The 18,857-nt window shown below is 39.8% G+C and overlaps 1 protein-coding gene across 1 annotated transcript in view; it reads right to left on the reverse strand.

Moving 5' to 3' along the window:
* lrrk1 (leucine-rich repeat kinase 1) overlaps positions 1 to 18,857 on the reverse strand; it is a 387,270-nt gene that overhangs the window by 366,203 nt on the left and 2,210 nt on the right. The window contains 3 exon segments of the mRNA XM_034162532.1: positions 190 to 471; positions 16,684 to 16,721; positions 16,816 to 16,995. Of these exon segments, the coding sequence (XP_034018423.1) occupies positions 190 to 471; positions 16,684 to 16,721; positions 16,816 to 16,995 (500 nt within the window).

Below are 18,857 nucleotides of genomic sequence, written 5' to 3' on the forward strand. Positions count from 1 at the left end.
GGGTGAGGGTAGTACCGGACCCGTCTGTGTCCATATCCTCTTGATGACCACCTGGCTGTTGGTGAACCGGTCAGGCCCGAGAACTTGTCGTTTGTATCCAGAATGAACAAAGCGGTGGTGATTTCTCTTTCAGAGGAGCATTTTGCTGCTCAGCTTGTTGAAAGTGGCATTTATCTGAGTGATTCTTACCTGCAGGCTTCTCCTCGATACACTCTGTCCACTAAAATCATCATCTCTGGTGTTCCTCTGTTTGTTTCTAATGAGGCTCTCAGGCGGGAGCTGCAGAGGTTTGCTAAGTTTGCCAGTGGTTTTAAGATGATTGGACAGAGCTGGGCACCCTGTTATAGGAAAGGGTGAAAGGAACGATGGTGAGGGCTCATTTGCCAACATCAGTGACCTGGATGCACCCAGTTCCTCCTCCTTCAACCTGAAGGAAGACCTCCCATCAGAAGCAGATGGCCTGTCTTCTTTCTGATGGACAGGTGACCAGCGATTCAGAAGAGATGTGGAGGCATGCCATTGGAGTTCTATTCTGCTCCTTATGATGCTGCAGACTGTAGGTGGGACTGTGCAGCTGAGCTTTTGAGGGATCTCCCCCAGTTGGAGGCTACTGAGCGAGCAGCCTTGGACTCCCACATTACGCTGGATGAACTGACAGTGACTGTGTGGCAGATGGCATCTGGGAAAGCTCCGGGGATCGACGGGGTGCCAGTGGACATTTATGTTCAGTTATGGCACTTTCTAGGTGCCAAACTGCTAGAGGTGCTGCTGGAGAGCACTGCTGCAGGCGGCTTGCCTACCTCTTCTCGCCGTGCTGTTCTGGCCCTTCTGCCAGAAAGGGGATCTCACTCTGTTGAAGAACTGAAGACAATTCTCTGTGCCGACTATAACATATTTTCTATAGTGCTGGCAAATAAACTGAAAGGTGTCCTGGACCTTATAGTTCATAAAGACCAGTCATATTGTGCACATGATAGAAATATTAGACTATCTAGACTAACTATATAGTTGGAAAAAAGGCTCTCTATTACACCTGTGTCAAAATTACACTCTTTGGCAGGGTTAAAGGCATTGAACATTTTTATCCATGGTAGAACAGTTTTTTGGTGTGGACTTGTCTCCTGTGGGATGCTGGTGAAGCTTGTACAAAGCCTCAGTAGACAAATAAACATAGACCTCCAGTGGAGGATTGTACATGGGCTTCTGACTACAAACGGGTATCTGGCGTACCTGTATCCAATGGGGTCTGTTCTTTTTATCCACTTTGGGAAATTGTTCACCACATTTTACAAAGTGTCACCGGTTGTCAGGGCTCGCTCTCGCTCACTCTCTCTCTTCATTCCTGTCTCCCACTTCCTCTCTTTCTCCTTCTCTCTGCCTCTTTATCAATAGTGTCAAACTGTAGCACATTTCCCAACAGGATAAAAACAATATTTAAAAATGATGTCACATGGAATCTTCAACCACTAGCTTGAGGATCTACAGTCTCCACAACCAGAACCTTCTGCCTGATGATTTTAGTTGACAATTTGCATCACAAAACATTTGAACATGATGATTTTAACTCAACAGTTGATTTTACAGATCTCATAGTCTAGAGTTCTGTGTCGGGCTCTATATAGTTTCTCAAAACCCAATACAATAGGAATTGGTGGACTTCCTGTTCTCAATAAATTTCACATTATTTCTGTGCTTAAATACAACCCCAATTCCAATGAAGTTGGGACGTTATGTAAAATGTAAATAAAAACAGAATACAATGATCTGCAAATCCTCTTCAAGCTATATTCAACTGAATACACCACAAACACAAGATATTTAATGTTCAAACTTTATTGTTTTTGTGCAAATATTTGTTCATTTTGAAATGGATGCCTGCAACACATTTCAAAAAAGCTGGGACAGTGGTATGTTTACCACTGTGTTACATTGTCACTCCCCCCAAGCTGACGGCGGCGCATCTCAGGGTTGCTGCGTGGCCTTCACCCACTTGCCTCAATTCGGATAACGGACTTCTTCAAACTCAGTGCACATAAGCAATGACAAAAGTGTATGTGTTGTCTTTAATTCTGATGCGTGCCATTATTACGGTAAACAAGTAATAATTGTGGACTAATTGCTGTCTGAGGTAACTGGAGTGTAAACATAATTTCTCCACTGTGAGATCAATAAAGTATATCTAATCTAATCACCTTTCCTTCTAACAACACTCAATAAGTGTTTGAGAACTGAGGACACTAACTGTTGAAGCTTTGTAGGTGGAATTCTTTCCCATTCTTGCTTGATGTACGACTTCAGTTGTTCAACAGTCCGGGGTCTCCTTTGTCGTATTTTCGCTTCATAATGCGCCACACATTTTCAATGGGCGACAGGTCTGGACTGCAGGCAGGCAAATCTAGTACCCGCACTCTTTTACTACGAAGCCACACTGTTGTAACACGTGCAGAATGTGGCTTGGCATTGTCTTGCTGAAATAAGCAGGGACGTCCCTGAAAAAGACGTTGCTTGGATGGCAGCATGTGTTGCTCCAAAACCTGGATGTACCTTTCCGCATCAATGGTTCCATCACAGATGTGTAAGTTGCCCATGCCATGGGCACTAACACACCCCCATACCATCACAGATGCTGGCTTTTGAACTTTGAGCTGGTAACAATCTGGATGGTCTTTTCCCTCTTTGTCCGGAGGACACGACGTCCATGATTTCCAAAAACAATTTGAAATGTGGACTCATCAGACCAGACTTTCCAATTAACCTGTTCACCTGTGGAATGCTCTAAACAAGTGTTCTTTGAGCATTGTTGCCCAGCTTTTTTGAAACATGTTGCAAGCATCCATTTCAAAATGAGCAAATATTTGCACAAAAACAATAAAGTTTATCAGTTTGAACATTAATATCTTGTCTTTGTGGTGTATTCAACTGAATATAGGTTGAAGAGGATTTGCAAATCGTATTCTGTTTTTATTTACATTTCATACAACATCCCAACTTCATTGGAATTGGGGTTGTACTGGTGATATAAATTTTATTAAAATACATTCATAAATGGGTCATGTGATGCAGCACTGCTAGGAGGATACTAGTTTGGTGGCTCTCTGACCTTTTGAACCTTTTGAAACACCTAGATCTACACCTACTGGGGTCGATAACTCGCACCATGGACCGAAGGAATAAAAAAAGCCAGGTAATCTGACAGATGTGCAATCTCTGTCGTGTGAAAAAGAAAACCCACATGGAAAGGCTAGCATCATGGCGCAGCCCCATGCTATACAAGCATTGGTGGACACGGCACTTGTACTTCAGGAGATACAAACTGGGAACCAAGCCCTTTCCAATAAGATGAACAAAGAAACGGCAGAGATTAACGAGTCCATAATGGGACTGAAGGGTTCTCGCGTCCTGCGTCACCGAGGCGGAGGACAGCATCGGATCAGTGGAGGATCAGTTAGTTGAAATGAGCGTGGAGGTGCAAAAGCTAACCAGAGATAATATGTTTTTGTTGGAGAAAGCAGTGTCGCTAGAGAATTTCAGCAGGCGCAACAACATTTGCATTGTGAACTTACGTCAGGGCTGTGAGGAAAACAACCCAGTATCATTATTTACTAACTGGCATTACGACCAGGTGAAGAAGAAACTAAGGTCTATGGGCATCAAGCATTCTCTACTGCTTCCTGCGACACTGAGGATAAAGCTCCCGGATGGAAAGTGGAAATACTTCAAAACACCGAAGGAGGCAGGTGTGTTTGTGGACACTCGAGAATAAGATGGAGAGTCAAATTCTATTTTGTTACCACTATCCAGTGAGCTGCTCTTAGCTATGTTAATACGTTTCTATTATACTCAGTTTTCCGATCACTAAGGCATCAGGGCATATCAACATGTTACTAAGCTGAGAGTGTTTAAGTTTTGTCATGTGACATTATCTGCGCAGAGAGCCCCCAGGGGGCAGTTGGTAAAATAGATGCTGTTAACGAATAGGACCACTCCAGATGAAGGGAATTGTGCCATACGTTCGGGGATGGTGCTGCAGGGTTTTGTGCTCACTGGTTTTGTTTCAGGGACATTATCTGTTTGTTTTTATGTGCAATGCTCCACTAACTCATTGTGTTTAGAGCTTGTGTTTATCTGCTATAAAAGCTTATATACCATCAGATTTGAATGGACAGAATATTGAAGTTTGTTAGTTTTAATGTTAACGGTTTAAACAGGCCAATTTAAAGGAAAAGGATTTTGGCATATCTGAAAAAGCTAAAAATAGACATAGCTTTCATCCAATAAACTCACCCTACCCCCCAAGAACACAAAATTAAAACGAGAGTGGGTTCGACAGGTGACAACTTCATCGTTTCATTCAAAAGCATGAGGACTGGCCATTTTGGTGAACAAGAACACACCTTTGGAAATTACTGACACTACTATTGATCCATCAGGGAGCTATGTCGTTATTAACTGTAAAATATTTTCAGAGAAATGGTCTCTCAATTTATATGCTCCTAACTATGATGATGCAACATTTATGCAAGATATTTTTCTCAAGGTTGCAGGTGAACAATACAATGCACTAATAGGGGGTGATTTCAACTTTTGTTTAGACCCTGCTTTGGACAAATCATCTAAAACTATTACCAGATCGAAAGCAGCTATTACCACGCAAACATTTATGAAAGATTTAAACCTAATAGATATTTGGAGGCAGACGCACCCTCAAACATGTGATTATTCCTTTTACTCATCCTGCCATGTTTCCCATTCTAGAATTGATGTATTTTTGATGTCCTCATAATTATTCCATAGAGTATTGGAATCCAAATATTTATCCAGAATTATGTCTGACCACTCACCATTAACTCTGTCCATTCTGTTTCTGGATGTACCAAGAAATACCTATAGGTGGAGCCTAAACCCCACTCTCCTTCAGAGAACTGACTTTTGTAGATTTATAAGAGATCAAATCAAGTTTTTCTGTGAAACAAACAGTGCCTCCTCTCCAAATTGTTTTATTTTGTGGGATACACTAAAAGCCTACCTAAGGGGACAAATTATTTCCTATACCAAAGATCTAAAAAAAGAAATATACAGAAGACATTGAAAATCTTGAAAAAGATATTTCACAGTTGGAAAAAGAATAAAAAAAAATGGTTCTGATGACACTTACCAATTGTTAGTCCAGAGGAAACTTCAGTATAACACAATAAATACCTACAAAATTGAAAGAGCTATTTTAAAAACTAAACAAAGATTATGAATTGGGAGAGAAGGCACATAAAATGCTGTCATGGCAACTGAAGGCAGAAGAAAGCAGAAGGACAATTAATGCTATTGAAACCGAAACTGAATCTCATATAACCTGACTGAGATAAACAACACGTAAAACATCTTATGCCAAATTACACAAATCAGAACTCCCAGATAATTGACATACATTGACAATTTTTTTTTTTTTATCCACAATTGAACTATTGAAAATTGATGAAAAAGACCAAAATGATTTGGAGCTCCCTTTTACTCAAGCAGAAACCAACAAAACCTTGTGTTCACTGCAGTCTAACAAAGCACCAGGAAAGGACAGATTCCCTCCTGAATTTTATAAAGAATTTAAAGACCAGCTCATTGCTTTGATTACGGACATAATTAATTTATCAGCTAAAATGCATACATTGCCTGAATCCTTCATGACTGCAATAATCACAGTTATACACAAGAAAAATAAAGACCCACTGAAATGTGCCTCTTACAGGCCAATTTCACTACTTAACACAGATTACAAATTGATTTCCAAATTGTTAGCGAACAGACTTAGTAATATTCTTCTAAAAATAATTAATCCAGATAAAAGTCACTTTATCCAGAAATGCACATCAGCCAAAAAACTGTGTAGATTGTTTAACATAATTCACCTTGCTAAATTTAAATCTGACCCAACTGTGGCTGTGGCATTGGATGCGGAGAAAGCCTTCGATAGACTGGACTGGCCCTACCTGTTCAAGGTATTGGAAAAATTTGGATTTGGGGAAAATTTTATTGACTGGGTAAGAACACTATTACAAACCAAAAGCATGAATTACAGCTAATGGGCAGACATCCTCAGCATTTTCCTTGAATAGATCGTCCCGCCAGGGCTGCCCTTTATCTCCAAGTTTGTTCCTACTCGCAATCAAACCTCTGGCAGAGGCAATCAGACAGGATCCTGCCATAAAGGGCTTTGTGGTTGGTTGGACAGTCCACCAAATTAACTTATCAGTTGATGATATCATGCTGTATATAGCAGACCCATCCCAGTCCCTTATTCGGCTACAACATTTAGCCGACATGATAAGCTTATCATCCGTCCTCCTTCCAGTACTTCAAAGTAATCTCTGAACTTCAAGGTTATGATGTCATAAAAAGGCATTTGTTATTTTTATATGACTGATAAAATCACATCACAGCATGGATTACTGAAGAGGGGGTTTACAATTGCGCATATTAATAGTTTGAGGAACAAAATTGGTGAGGTAACTAATCTGCTGCATAAATACAAACATGTACTTGCTATTTCAGAAACTCATCTGGATTCTTCTTTTGATGTCACTGAGTTATATATTGAAGGCTACAATCCCCTTTAATCCCCTATTGCTCCCGGTGTGTAGTGAGCACCTTGTATGGCAGCACCCTGACATCGGGGTGAATGTGAGGCATAACTGTAAAGCACTTTGAGCATCTGATGCAGATGGAAAAGCACTATATAAATGCAGTCCATTTTATTTACAATATTTACAGAAATGATAGAAATAGATTTGGTGGCAGAATTGCTTTTTATATTCAAGATCACTTACCAACGCAAATCAGAAATGATATGATGAAATTTAATATTGAAGTATTATGGCTGCAACTTTATTTACCTCACCGTAAGCCAATTTTGCTGGGTTGTTGTTACCGACTACCAAATGCTAATTGTGAATATTTAGATACAATTTGTGAAATGTCGCACACCTATCCATCTGTGGGTCATGATATGTACTTTATGGGTGATTTCAACATTGACTGGTTTGCCAAAAATTGGCATTTAAGAAATAAGTTGTTTACTGTCACTGCTGCATGTGGATTTACTCAGGTCATTAATAAACCCACAAGAATACATTTTAAGAATGATGTTAAAGTATCAACATGTACTGATCATATTTTTACCAATTCTCTTGAGCGGTATAGTAAAGCATTTTCTGTTCCCATTGGCTGTAGTGATCATAACTGGATCGTAATTGTATTAGCCACAATTGTAGGTGGACCTGGACCCACAATAGTATTTAAGAGGTCATATAAAATAATGCGAAATTTGTTGATGATGTGAAAGCTAGCCGTTAGTCTGAGGCGTTATCTATTCATAATCCTGAAATTGCACTTGCAAGATGTAATAGTTTATTCATACTTTTAGTGGAAATACTTGCTCCTTTAAGGAACTTTACTGTCAGGAACATTGTCACACCCTGGTTGGATGATGAAAATAAAGATTCTATTAAAATGAGAGATCAGATTAAAAAAAAACGAATTATAACAGGAAATAAATCTTTATCGTAAAATGAGGAACTCTGTCACTAAACTTAATAGAGGATCGAGTTCTGAAAGCAGGAACTGATAGCAAAAAGATATGGAATGTTTTAAATCAATTGACTGGTAAGAAAAGAATTAAGTCGTCCTTTGAGGTAAATAATAATTCATAAAGCCAGTAGATATTGCTAATTATATTAATGATTACTTTATAAGCAAACTATATAAACTGAGAGAAAATATGCCTAATCTGAGTAATGTTAACTATTGATAAGAAATAAAATTATGAACAATAAAAACATCAGGTTTAAATTTGAAGAAGTAAGTATAAATAAGGTAAAGGAATATTTGAAATCCTGTAACGATAAGCCCCTGGGTGTTGACGGTCTTGACAGTGGGCTTTTCAGACTAGCAGCCGAGTGGATTGCTCCTGTTCCTTGCTCATATAATAAACCTCTGTTTTGCTTATAATATGTATCTGCATGCGTGGAAACAGGCTAAAATTATTCCACTACTGAAAAATAAGAAAATTCCGTTCTCAACTTCACACAGTAAACCAAAAAGTACTCTACCTGTGTTAGGAAAAATCATGGAGTCCATTGTATATGAGCAAATCAGTAACTATTTTTTGTCGAATAATTTAATCACGGACTTCCAGCATGCATATAGAAAGAGTCACTCCACTGCCACGGCGTTGACTCAGATATCTGATGATTGGCTCAGAGAGGTTGATAAGAAGAATATAATCGGCACTGTGTTTCTCAATTTATCACTGACCATGAGCTGTTATTGGAAAAACTTGCTGGTTATGGTTATGAGCTATCAGCTCTTACTTGAATTTATAGTTATCTATCTAACAGGACTCAGACAGTGTTTTTTAATGGCAGCTTTTCTGGCACCAGGAGTGTAGTATGTGGTGTGCCACAAGGGAATTGCCTCAGTCCACTATTATTTACAGTTTTCAGGAATGATTTACCATATATCTTTGATAAAGTTAGTATAGTAATGCATGCAGATGATTCAACCATTTATACATCTGCACGCTCAGATAATGACTTGGAAGGTGTTTTAAATATGGAATTGCACAAGGTAGCTGACTGGGTAACGTCCAATAAGCTAGTGTTAAACACAGTAAAGACTAACTGCATGATTATTAGTTCCAGTCATGCTATTTTGAAAAATCCCGCATTAAACATTAAAATTAATAATATGAGAATAAATAAAGTACATGAGACTAAACTGCTGGGTGTAATGGTAGACTAAAACCTATCAAGGAAGAAGCATATAAATGATATTTCTGTAAAAATGGGCAGGGGTTTATTGATTATGAGAAGACGTGAGGTTTTTAAGTTGTTCAACTTTGAATTATGCTATTAAAGCACTATTATTAGTATACCTGGATTATTGCCCAATAATTGCCCATTGCTCATTACGGGGAATGAGCAGCTCAGCCATTCCCCAACCTTAACCAAACATGAAGCCCCATTATACAAAACCCCAACAAATGAAATAAACCCCTCACCAAAGCCAAACACCCTCAAAGTGGAAAACAAAAACCCCAGATGAACCCGGTCACACGCATTCTCCTGATCAAGTGACACAAACCTGCAAACCAAATCCCCAGTATTTCACAAATTAAACAAATCCCTCAACAAAAAAAGGTTGTCCATAATAGTCCTATCGGACACACAATAGGACTGGTTCTTGTGAACAATGAAATCCACAATATTTGTCAACCAGTACCTTAGAAAAAGTTTATAAACAGAGAAGATAGAACACCCGATGAGACACACTCGTACTCTGTCTGGTGAATTTACGACCCCTGCGACCTCGCCCCCACTTGGACAGAGATTCCTTCCCAAAGCAGTGATGTGTTTCCTGAGTCTGTACCGCTTCTTCTCATCCAGCAGGTTCAAGCCAACGAACCTCCTCAACACTAACAGATTTCACAAATTTCCCCGTGTCGGGAAAATAATTTGCAACTTTCACTGATTTACCAAATGAATCATCCAGGAATCTGGTGATGTCCTGCAGTGTGTACAGATCACTGCTGTGAGAGAAGAAACTGGTGGTGGACATGCTGGAGTCCGAATCATAATCCATGTTGTCATCATTAATGCTTTGACTCAGTGGGGGTTTGGGGTCCGCTGGGCCTGGTGTCTCCCCGTCAGCCCGTTCACCCTGTCCAACGGTGACCGAGGACTCACCCGCAGCAGAAACATCAGCGTCGACCACAGAAGGAGAGACAGAAACATCAACCGGACCGACCACAGAACCATCAGTCACCATCAGTTTGATCAGCTGTTCTTTTTTTTTCTTCAACCTGTCTGCATATATAGTAATGGTAAATGCCAGACTGGCAGAACCATTTATGAACATTAATACACATATATGCAAATTTATTCTTGCAGGACAGAAGGTATGTAGTGCGTGAGTGAATGTGGTGTGCGTGTGTGACCCCTATCCGCCCTTCCCGATCACCCTACAAGATCCTACTCAAAGCCGACTGACAACTTCTATCAGGAGGGACCGACCACCAAAACAACACGAAGACAGGCAAGAATGAAAGACAAGTGGTGAAGACAATAACTGTGAAGTGAGACACCGAGGAGCCAGTACCCCAAAGTAAAACATGCCGGAACAAACCACCACACATGAACAAGCAGTGACAGCGACAGTCTGTTGTCTCGTTAGTGAGCATTCATTCCCTAATCTAGGACACCAGAGTCTTGATCCCCTTGAGAGCACCCAAAACCGAATTGTGGTGTAGGCCACAAACACTTGACCAGCCACACACAGAGACCCAGATCACAGCTACAACCCCTGGCAAAAATTATGGAATCACCGGCCTCGGAGGATGTTCATTCAGTTGTTTAATTTTGTAGAAGAAAAGCAGATCACAGACATGACACAAAACTAAAGTCATTTCAAATGGCAACTTTCTGGCTTTAAGAAACACTATAAGAAATTAAGAAAAAAAACTGTGGCAGTCAGTAATGGTTACTTTTTTAGACCAAGCAGAGGGAAAAAAATATGGACTCACTCAATTCTGAGGAATAAATTATGGAATCACCCTGTAAATTTTCATCCCCAAAACTAACACCTGCATCAATCAGATCTGCTCGTTAGTCTGCATCTAAAAAGGAGTGGATCACACCTTGGAGAGCTGTTGCACCAAGTGGACTGACATGAATCATGGCTCCAACACGAGAGATGTCAACTGAAACAAAGGAGAGGATTATCAAACTCTTAAAAGAGGATAATCATCACGCAATGTTGCAAAAGATATATATATATATATATATATATATATATATATATATATATATATATATATATATATATATATATATATATATATATATATATATATAATATATATATATATGCACACACACACGCATACATACACACAAATGTTGCTTATATTGAAAGGTACTAAATTCATTTAGTCACTTTTTTTATTTCATGTAAAAATAGAGGTGAGAGCTCTAGGAAAATCACTGCTTATCTGGCGAGACCCTGACTTGACAAATATTGTAAAAAGTGCATTAACGCCAACATTTGTTGTCTTATGCGTAATGTAAAAAAAAAAAAGTCATTCTTATCTTTTTCCTGTAACTGAGGACACCTGACGCTTCTGCCCTGAATCATCACATTCGTGATCAGCGGCCAAGAATGTACTTCCTGGCATTCGTGACTTGTCGTCGTTATGTGTAAACTCAGCATTAACTGTAAATCATCTCGCATAGCAGAACAATGTTTCATCATTTTGTTTTGTGGTTCAGGGTAAAATCTGTAACAGCATTTCTCATTGGCTGCTGTGTGGACATGTGGTGGCACATAATTCTTCAGTCTCGGTTTTACCACACAACAAGCCAGATTATTCCAGGTATTTGTCATAAAATACTCCAAACTCGAGCACCGCAATTGTAGAGCGCAAATGTCCTAAAGGATCAGATGCCTCTGTTGCAGTAGACACGCTGGGTGAAACTCTCGGCAGACTTTAGCAGTTGTTGGTAGCTTCACCCGTTAGTATACAAATAATGAATGTTTATGAATTCAAAGGTATGAATATTTCATGAGGTGAAAGCTGGAATATACCATTTAATGAGGCGAAGCCGAGTTGAATGGTATGTTACAGCTTTCACCGAATTAAATATTCGTTCCATTGAAAGAATGTAAAAACATTCATTATTTGTTTTATATAAAGGCTAAAATACATCCTTGTCATTTGATATTTTATTAATTTATAAATAATAGAAAAGGGACGTACATTTTGGCATTCCACTGTAATCATCCCAAAGACATATCTTTATGTTCGGCTGCTTTCAGTAATACTGGTATTTGACTCTTTCTCTCCGCTTGTTCTGTCTGAGTTATTTTCATTAGTCACTTCCTCCAAACCATCAACATGTCTATTAGACCCCATTCCTACCAGGCTGCTCAAGGAAGCCCTACCATTAATTAATGCTTCGATCTTAAATATGATCAATCTGTCTTTATTAGTTGGCTATGTACCACAGGCTTTTAAGGTGGCAGTAATTAAACCATTACTTAAAAAGCCATCACTTGACCCAGCTATCTTAGCTAATTATAGGCCAATCTCCAACCTTCCTTTTCTCGCAAAAATTCTTGAAAGGGTAGTTGTAAAACAGCTAACTGATCATCTGCAGAGGAATGGTCTATTTGAAGAGTTTCAGTCAGGTTTCAGAATTCATCATAGTACAGAAACAGCATTAGTGAAGGTTACAAATGATCTTCTTATGGCCTCAGACAGTGGTCTCATCTCTGTGCTTGTCCTGTTAGACCTCAGTGCTGCTTTTGATACTGTTGGCACTGCGCTGCAGTGGTCTGAATTATATTTATCTATTAGATTACAATTTGTTCATGTAAATGTTGAGTCTTCTTCGCAGACTAAGGTTAATTATGGAGTTCCACAAGGTTCTGTGCTAGGACCAATTTTATTCACTTTATACATGCTTCCCTTAGGCAGTATTATTAGAAAGCATTGCTTAAATTTTCATTGTTATGCAGATGATACCCAGCTTTATCTATCCATGAAGCCAGATGACACACACCAATTAGTTAAACAGCAGGAATGTCTTACAGACATAAAGACATGGATGACCTCTAATTTCCTGCTTTTAAATTCGGATAAAACTGAAATTATTGTACTTGGCCCCAGAAATCTTAGAAACGTGGTGTCTAACCAGATCCTTACTCTGGATGGCATTACCCTGACCTCTAGTAATACTGTGATAAATCTTGGAGTCATTTTTGATCAGGATATGTCCTTCAATGCGCATAGTAAGCAAATATGTAGGACTGCTTTTTTACATTTGCGCAATATCTCTAAAATTAAGCCTTCAGTTAATTCAAAATGCTGCAGCTAGAGTACTGACGGGGACTAGAAGGAGAGAGCATATTTCACCCATATTGGCCTCTCTTCATTGGCTTCCTGTTAATTATAGAATAGATAGATAGATAGATAGATAGATACTTTATTACAGACTCAAGGTCCAGATAAAAGAAACAAAACACCATACATACAACAACAACGAAAAATATATAAATAAATAAATAAATAAAATAGGGACACTAAACACCCTTGAATAAAAGACACTTATACCAGTGTTTCCAAATCTGTGACGTATACCGTGTGGCACTGTAAGAAATGTTAATCAATTTAAGAACAGTCTTATTATCAGAATTACTTAAATGAAAGATGAACCTAAACATCATCGTTCTTAAGATGGCTTGAAGAGTGTTCACACGTGCCGTCACAAACATTTCCGTGGCACTGGCCCATCGAGGCCTTTTTAGTAAAACTCGCAAAGAGTCATTATAAGCCACTTGTAGTCTCCGAAGGCTCGCTTTCTTATAGTTTATCCACAAATGTGCAGTATACAACGGTGTACAAAATGCTTTAAACAAAGCCAGCTTCACTTCGTCGGAGCAGTAGCCAAATTTTCGAACTAATGTGTTTGCTCTGACATACAGCGTACGACACTGACGAAAATATCCTCATCATCACTCAGCGTATCAGTGATCACATGACCAAGATATCTCACCTGATTACATACATTCAGTACATGACCTGCCAGAGTAAAATCAGGAAAAACCAAATGCTTGTCATCATTTGTTCTAGAAATCATGATCATACTTTCTTATCATTATATTTTACGTCATGTTTTTCTCCATACATGGCACACACATTCAGCAATTGCTGTAGCCCAGCAGAACTGGGACTAAACAAAACACAGTCATCAGCATACATCAAATGGTTCACCACTGTATCCCCAACCACACAACCAGTTCTACACCCATTCAGCTGTTCAGACAAACCATTCATATAAAAATTAAATAAAATTGGAGACAAAATGCACCCTTGTCTGACTCCATTGTTGACCTGAAAAGGGGAGGATATACAATTACCCATTTCACCTGCATTTTTTGATGTGCATACCAATACATTAGTAGCCTCACTATGGATTTGGGAACACCAGCATTCACTCAATTTTCTAAACAGTTTTCCATGGTTCACACGATCAAATGCCTTAGAAGCATCCATGAAGCACAAGAATATTGATGAGTTTTTCCCTTTATAATCGCTCAATAATTCTTTTAAAACATATATACACAAATCAGTACTATGCATGGCTTTAAATCCAAATTGATATTCTGAGGAGATAATCAGAGTATTAACTCTCTCCAGAAGAATTTGCTCAAGTACTTTAGACAGTACATTAGCAAGAGCAATAGGTCTGTAATTGTCAGAACTGCATAATTTCCCTGCTTTATCCTTGATAACAGGAACCAGCAACACTGTCATCATGGAGTCAGGAAGATAGCCATGGACCATGAAGGCAGTGAAGCATAGGGCAAGAAGAGGAGCCAACCTTAAACTAGCAAATTTAAGATGCTTAGCAGAGATGGAATCCAAGCCGGAAGACTTATTAACTGATAAATTTCTAATAGCTTGAACCACCTCATGCGTTTTTATTATATTCACACCTTCAACAGAGTTTACTTGGTAAGACTCAGACGGGACACAATTAAATAATCTTTCATAGTGTCGTTGCCAAAGTGTAGTAATTTCATTTACACCAGAGACGCCATCTACTGTACATGGCAAAGATGGTTTGCAGTTATTAATAACGTGTACCTCTTTCCAAAAGGCTTTGTTGTTTTACCTAAAACATTATTGGCCATGGCATCAGCCCTCAGACATTGTTCATTTTTATTAATGTACCGTACAGCGTATTTATATTTTGTATTTGTAAGCTTCTTGTGTTCAAAAATAGGTCCATGTCTGGGTTTACCAGACATTGCCCATAATTTAGCAGTTGTACATGATTCTGCATGGAGTTCAGCCACATGTGTGTTCCAGCCAGGTCTACGTCTCCTCTTATTTTTAAGCTTCAGAAGAGGCTCATCAGCATTAAGTAAAGCTGTAACAATATCATTATACATTGCAGAGATATCAGCTTTATGATCTGTGTTAGAACAGCTACTGTTGTGCAGAGTATTGCCTCTCTGGGCAGTTGTATATTACTCAGCAGTAGATCACTAGAATTAAAACTGGAGTCAATATCCTCCTCCACTATAAAAGACCAGTCCACTAGATCTGGGTTAGATTTGTTTTTGTTTACACATTCAAAGTTGTCAGGTATTTTAGCAAATCTAATAACCATTTAATAGGAATATGGTCTGAATTTGATATGTTATATAAAATTTCCATATGCACTAAAGATGAATGCGCATCAGCTGTTGAGAGACAGTGATCCAACCAGGATGTGGTGTGCCAGGCCTCACTAATATATGTATAACTATCAGGAGGCAACAACTCCCTGCTGGACAGAATCAAATTATTATCTCTACATAGATGTTTCAGATGGTTAGCAAACACTGAACCCCCATCTGAAATATCAGCATTCATATCTCAAACAATAAAAACACTTGTAAAATGTTCATTTAACAAAAAAGAGCTAATAAATGCTAACTTATTCATATACTCCTCTTCATTTATCTGACTTTCAAAAGGGGTATAAACATTTAAAATGACCAAATCCTTATCAGACAGCTTCAAGTGCACAGCAATACACCAGTCCACACCAAGCCGAATAACATTTACTACCGGATCCAGCTTCTTATTCCACAGAATTGCCACCCCTCCTGGAACTCTACCCTTCTTTAAACCCAAGCAAAAATCAGTAGTAGATTCACCTACACCATGAAAATGATCATTAATTAATTAAGATCTTTAAGATCCTGCTTGGCCAAAAAAGTTTCCTGCAGGCACAGAATGTCACAGTGCTCCAACAACTGATCCACAACAATACGGCGAGCTCTATCCACCGCGCTCTGACCCCAAACACAGGCCACGACAGTTGTAAGACAGGACACTTATCTCCATCGCAGCGTCAGACCTGGGCTACCGTACCAGTAGCAGGCACATCTAAAGCCCCAGCAGGTAGAACAGCAGCATTGGCATTAGCACCAATAAAACCAACTTTCCGGGGTTCAAAGAAGTGCCGTACATACGCTCCCGCTGGACACAACTCTGGGTTATACATGTCACCCACATCCTCACATTCGGCAGATATTTTAAACGAAGCGTATCTGTTATTCAGAATGGCAATCTTTTGACACGAAACCTTACAAGAGAGTTTCTCCTCAAGATGAACACGCAGAGTTTCAGGGTCTATTTCCGGCGAGAACTTGGTAGCAAAAACACTCACCAGCTTAGTTGTTACCACTTTAATATTCCTCGCTGATCCCGTGCCCACAATGGTTTTTACAGCTTTCTTCTGCCTCGATGTTAATTTACCGGTGCGTAATCCTTGCTTCGGATCAGCGGGCAGCTCAGTGCGCTTCTGTTGGCCTGTCTTCACTACCAGGCTCCATTTCGGAGAATCCAGTGAAGGCGTTGATAATCCAGACGTGGCTTGCAAATTCACCCCTCTCCACTGTTTGAGGCGGCGGTTCCTGTGACAGGCGTTCCTGGTGTTCACCTCCTGGTGCCCCCCGTCCCCCCTGCCAGCACTCCAACCGCTGTACCGTTCCATACCGTGCCACTAGCACCTTCCACATTCAAACGCCCGTCCGATGCAACGTAGTCAGTGTGCTTCTCAAGGCACCAAGTCGACGGCTCACCTCATCCGTGACAGCGCGCAGATCTTCGTGGCGTTGGCCTGCAGGTGCAGCACATGTTCATGGCAGCAACCTCAGAGTGCAGCTGCTCCACTTTCCGAGTAGGCCGCACACATCCATAGATGTAAATGTCACCGGTGGCCAATTCATCCAAATGGTGGGAGACAAATCTGGGAACTTTGTCCCCACACTCATTCAGCACTTTGAGGCAGCTCTTTATGTTATTAATATCTTTCTGAGCACCTTTATGCGTGATGTTCCGCTGCGTAGTAGGGCAGAGTTCAAACAGAGTTTTCTTTGAAGATTCAATCCACTCTGAGTCAAAACAATTGACAGCAAGCAGGACAATCTCATCCTGGCTTAATGTCTTATCTTCAATGCAAGAAAATGTAACAGCTCATCTTCAACAATTTTACCATCAACAGTCTGGTACACCTCAGGTTTAGTCGAACTCGAGCACGCGCTGAGGAGCTTGAAACCACTCACGTCCGCCATGTTTAGTTTAGGACATGAATGTTAAATTTTTAGAATTTAAAATTCTTCTTCTTACTATAAGGTTTTGAATATCAGGTCCCATCTTATCTTAGGGACCTCTTAGTACCATATCACCCTAATAGAGCACTTCGCTCTCAGACTGCAGGCTTACTTGTAGTTCCTAGGGTTTTTAAGAGTAGAATGGAGGCAGAGCCTTCAGCTTTCAGGCTCCTCTCCTTTGGAACCAGCTCCCATTCAGATCAGGGAGACAGACACCTCTCTACTTTTAAGATTAGGCTTAAAACTTTCCTTTTTGCTAAAGCTTATAGTTAGGGCTGGATCAGGTGACCCTGAACCATCCCTTAGTTATGCTGCTATAGACTTAGACTGCTGGGGGTTCCCATGATGGCACTGAGTGTTTCTTTCTCTTTTTGCTCTGTATGCACCCTCTGCATGTAATCATTAGTGATTGATCTCTGCTCTCTTCCACAGCATGTCTTTTTCTTGATTCTCTCCCCTCAGAACCCAACCAGTCCCAGCAGAAGACTGCCCCTCCCTGAGCCTGGTTCTGCTGGAGGTTTCTTCCTGTTAAAAGCGAGTTTTTCCTTCCCACTGTCGCCAAGTGCTTGCTCATAGGGGTCGTTTTGACCATTGGGGTTTTTCTGTGATTATTGTATGGCTTTTGCCTTGCAATATAAAGCGCCTTGGGGCAACTGTTGTTGTGATTTGGCACTATATAAATAAAATTGATTAAGAGAAGAAACTGATTAAGAATTAAGAGATTTAGGCGGTTTCTTACAATTCGGTGACAGACGTTGACTCCAGTTTCCTCCCATTCGTTCCTCATTTGTGTTTGGTTGTGCATTTGTCGATTTTTGAGGCATATTGCTTTAGGTTTTCTGTCTTGACGCTTTGATGTCTTCCTTGGTCTACCAGTATGTTTGCCTTTAACAACCTTCCCCATGTTGTTTGTATTTGGTCCAGAGTTTAGACACAGCTGACTGTGAACCACCAACATCTTTTGCAACATTGCGTGATGATTTACCCTCTTTTAAGAGTTTGATAATCCTCTCCTTTGTTCAATTGACATCTCTCGTGTTGGAGCCATGATTCATGTCAGTCCACTTGGGTGCAACAGCTCTCCAAGGTGTGATCACTCCTTGTTAGATGACAGACTAACGAGCAGATCTGATTTGATGCAGGTGTTAGTTTTGGGGATGAAAATTTACAGGGTGATTCCATAATTTAATCCTCAGAACTGAGTGAGTCCATATTTTTTTCCCTCTGCTTGGTCTAAAAAAGTAACCATTACTGACTGCCACAATTTTTTTCCTGATTTCTTATAGTGTTTCTTAAAGCCAGAAAGTTGCCATTTGAAATGACTTTAGTTTTGTGTGATGTCTGTGATCTGCTTTTTTTCTACAAAATTAAACAACTGAATGAACATCCTCCGAGGCCGGTGATTCCATAATTTTTGCCAGGGGTTGTATAATTCCACTTAAATGTATGATTACTAAGGGTGCCGGGAAAAAAATCGATTCACGTCTGAATCGCAATTTTTATTTATTATGATTCTGAATCGATCCAAAATGTCCAAAAATCAATTTTAAAAAGCATTTTTTAAAACATTTTCTTGCTTACTCGCAGCGTGTACTGTTTGTCAGGCAACGGCCTCCGTACTTACAGCGTCCCCACGAGGGGGG

The sequence above is a fragment of the Thalassophryne amazonica genome, chromosome 2 (genome assembly GCF_902500255.1).
Source record: "Thalassophryne amazonica chromosome 2, fThaAma1.1, whole genome shotgun sequence".
Taxonomy (NCBI): Eukaryota; Metazoa; Chordata; class Actinopteri; order Batrachoidiformes; family Batrachoididae; genus Thalassophryne; species Thalassophryne amazonica.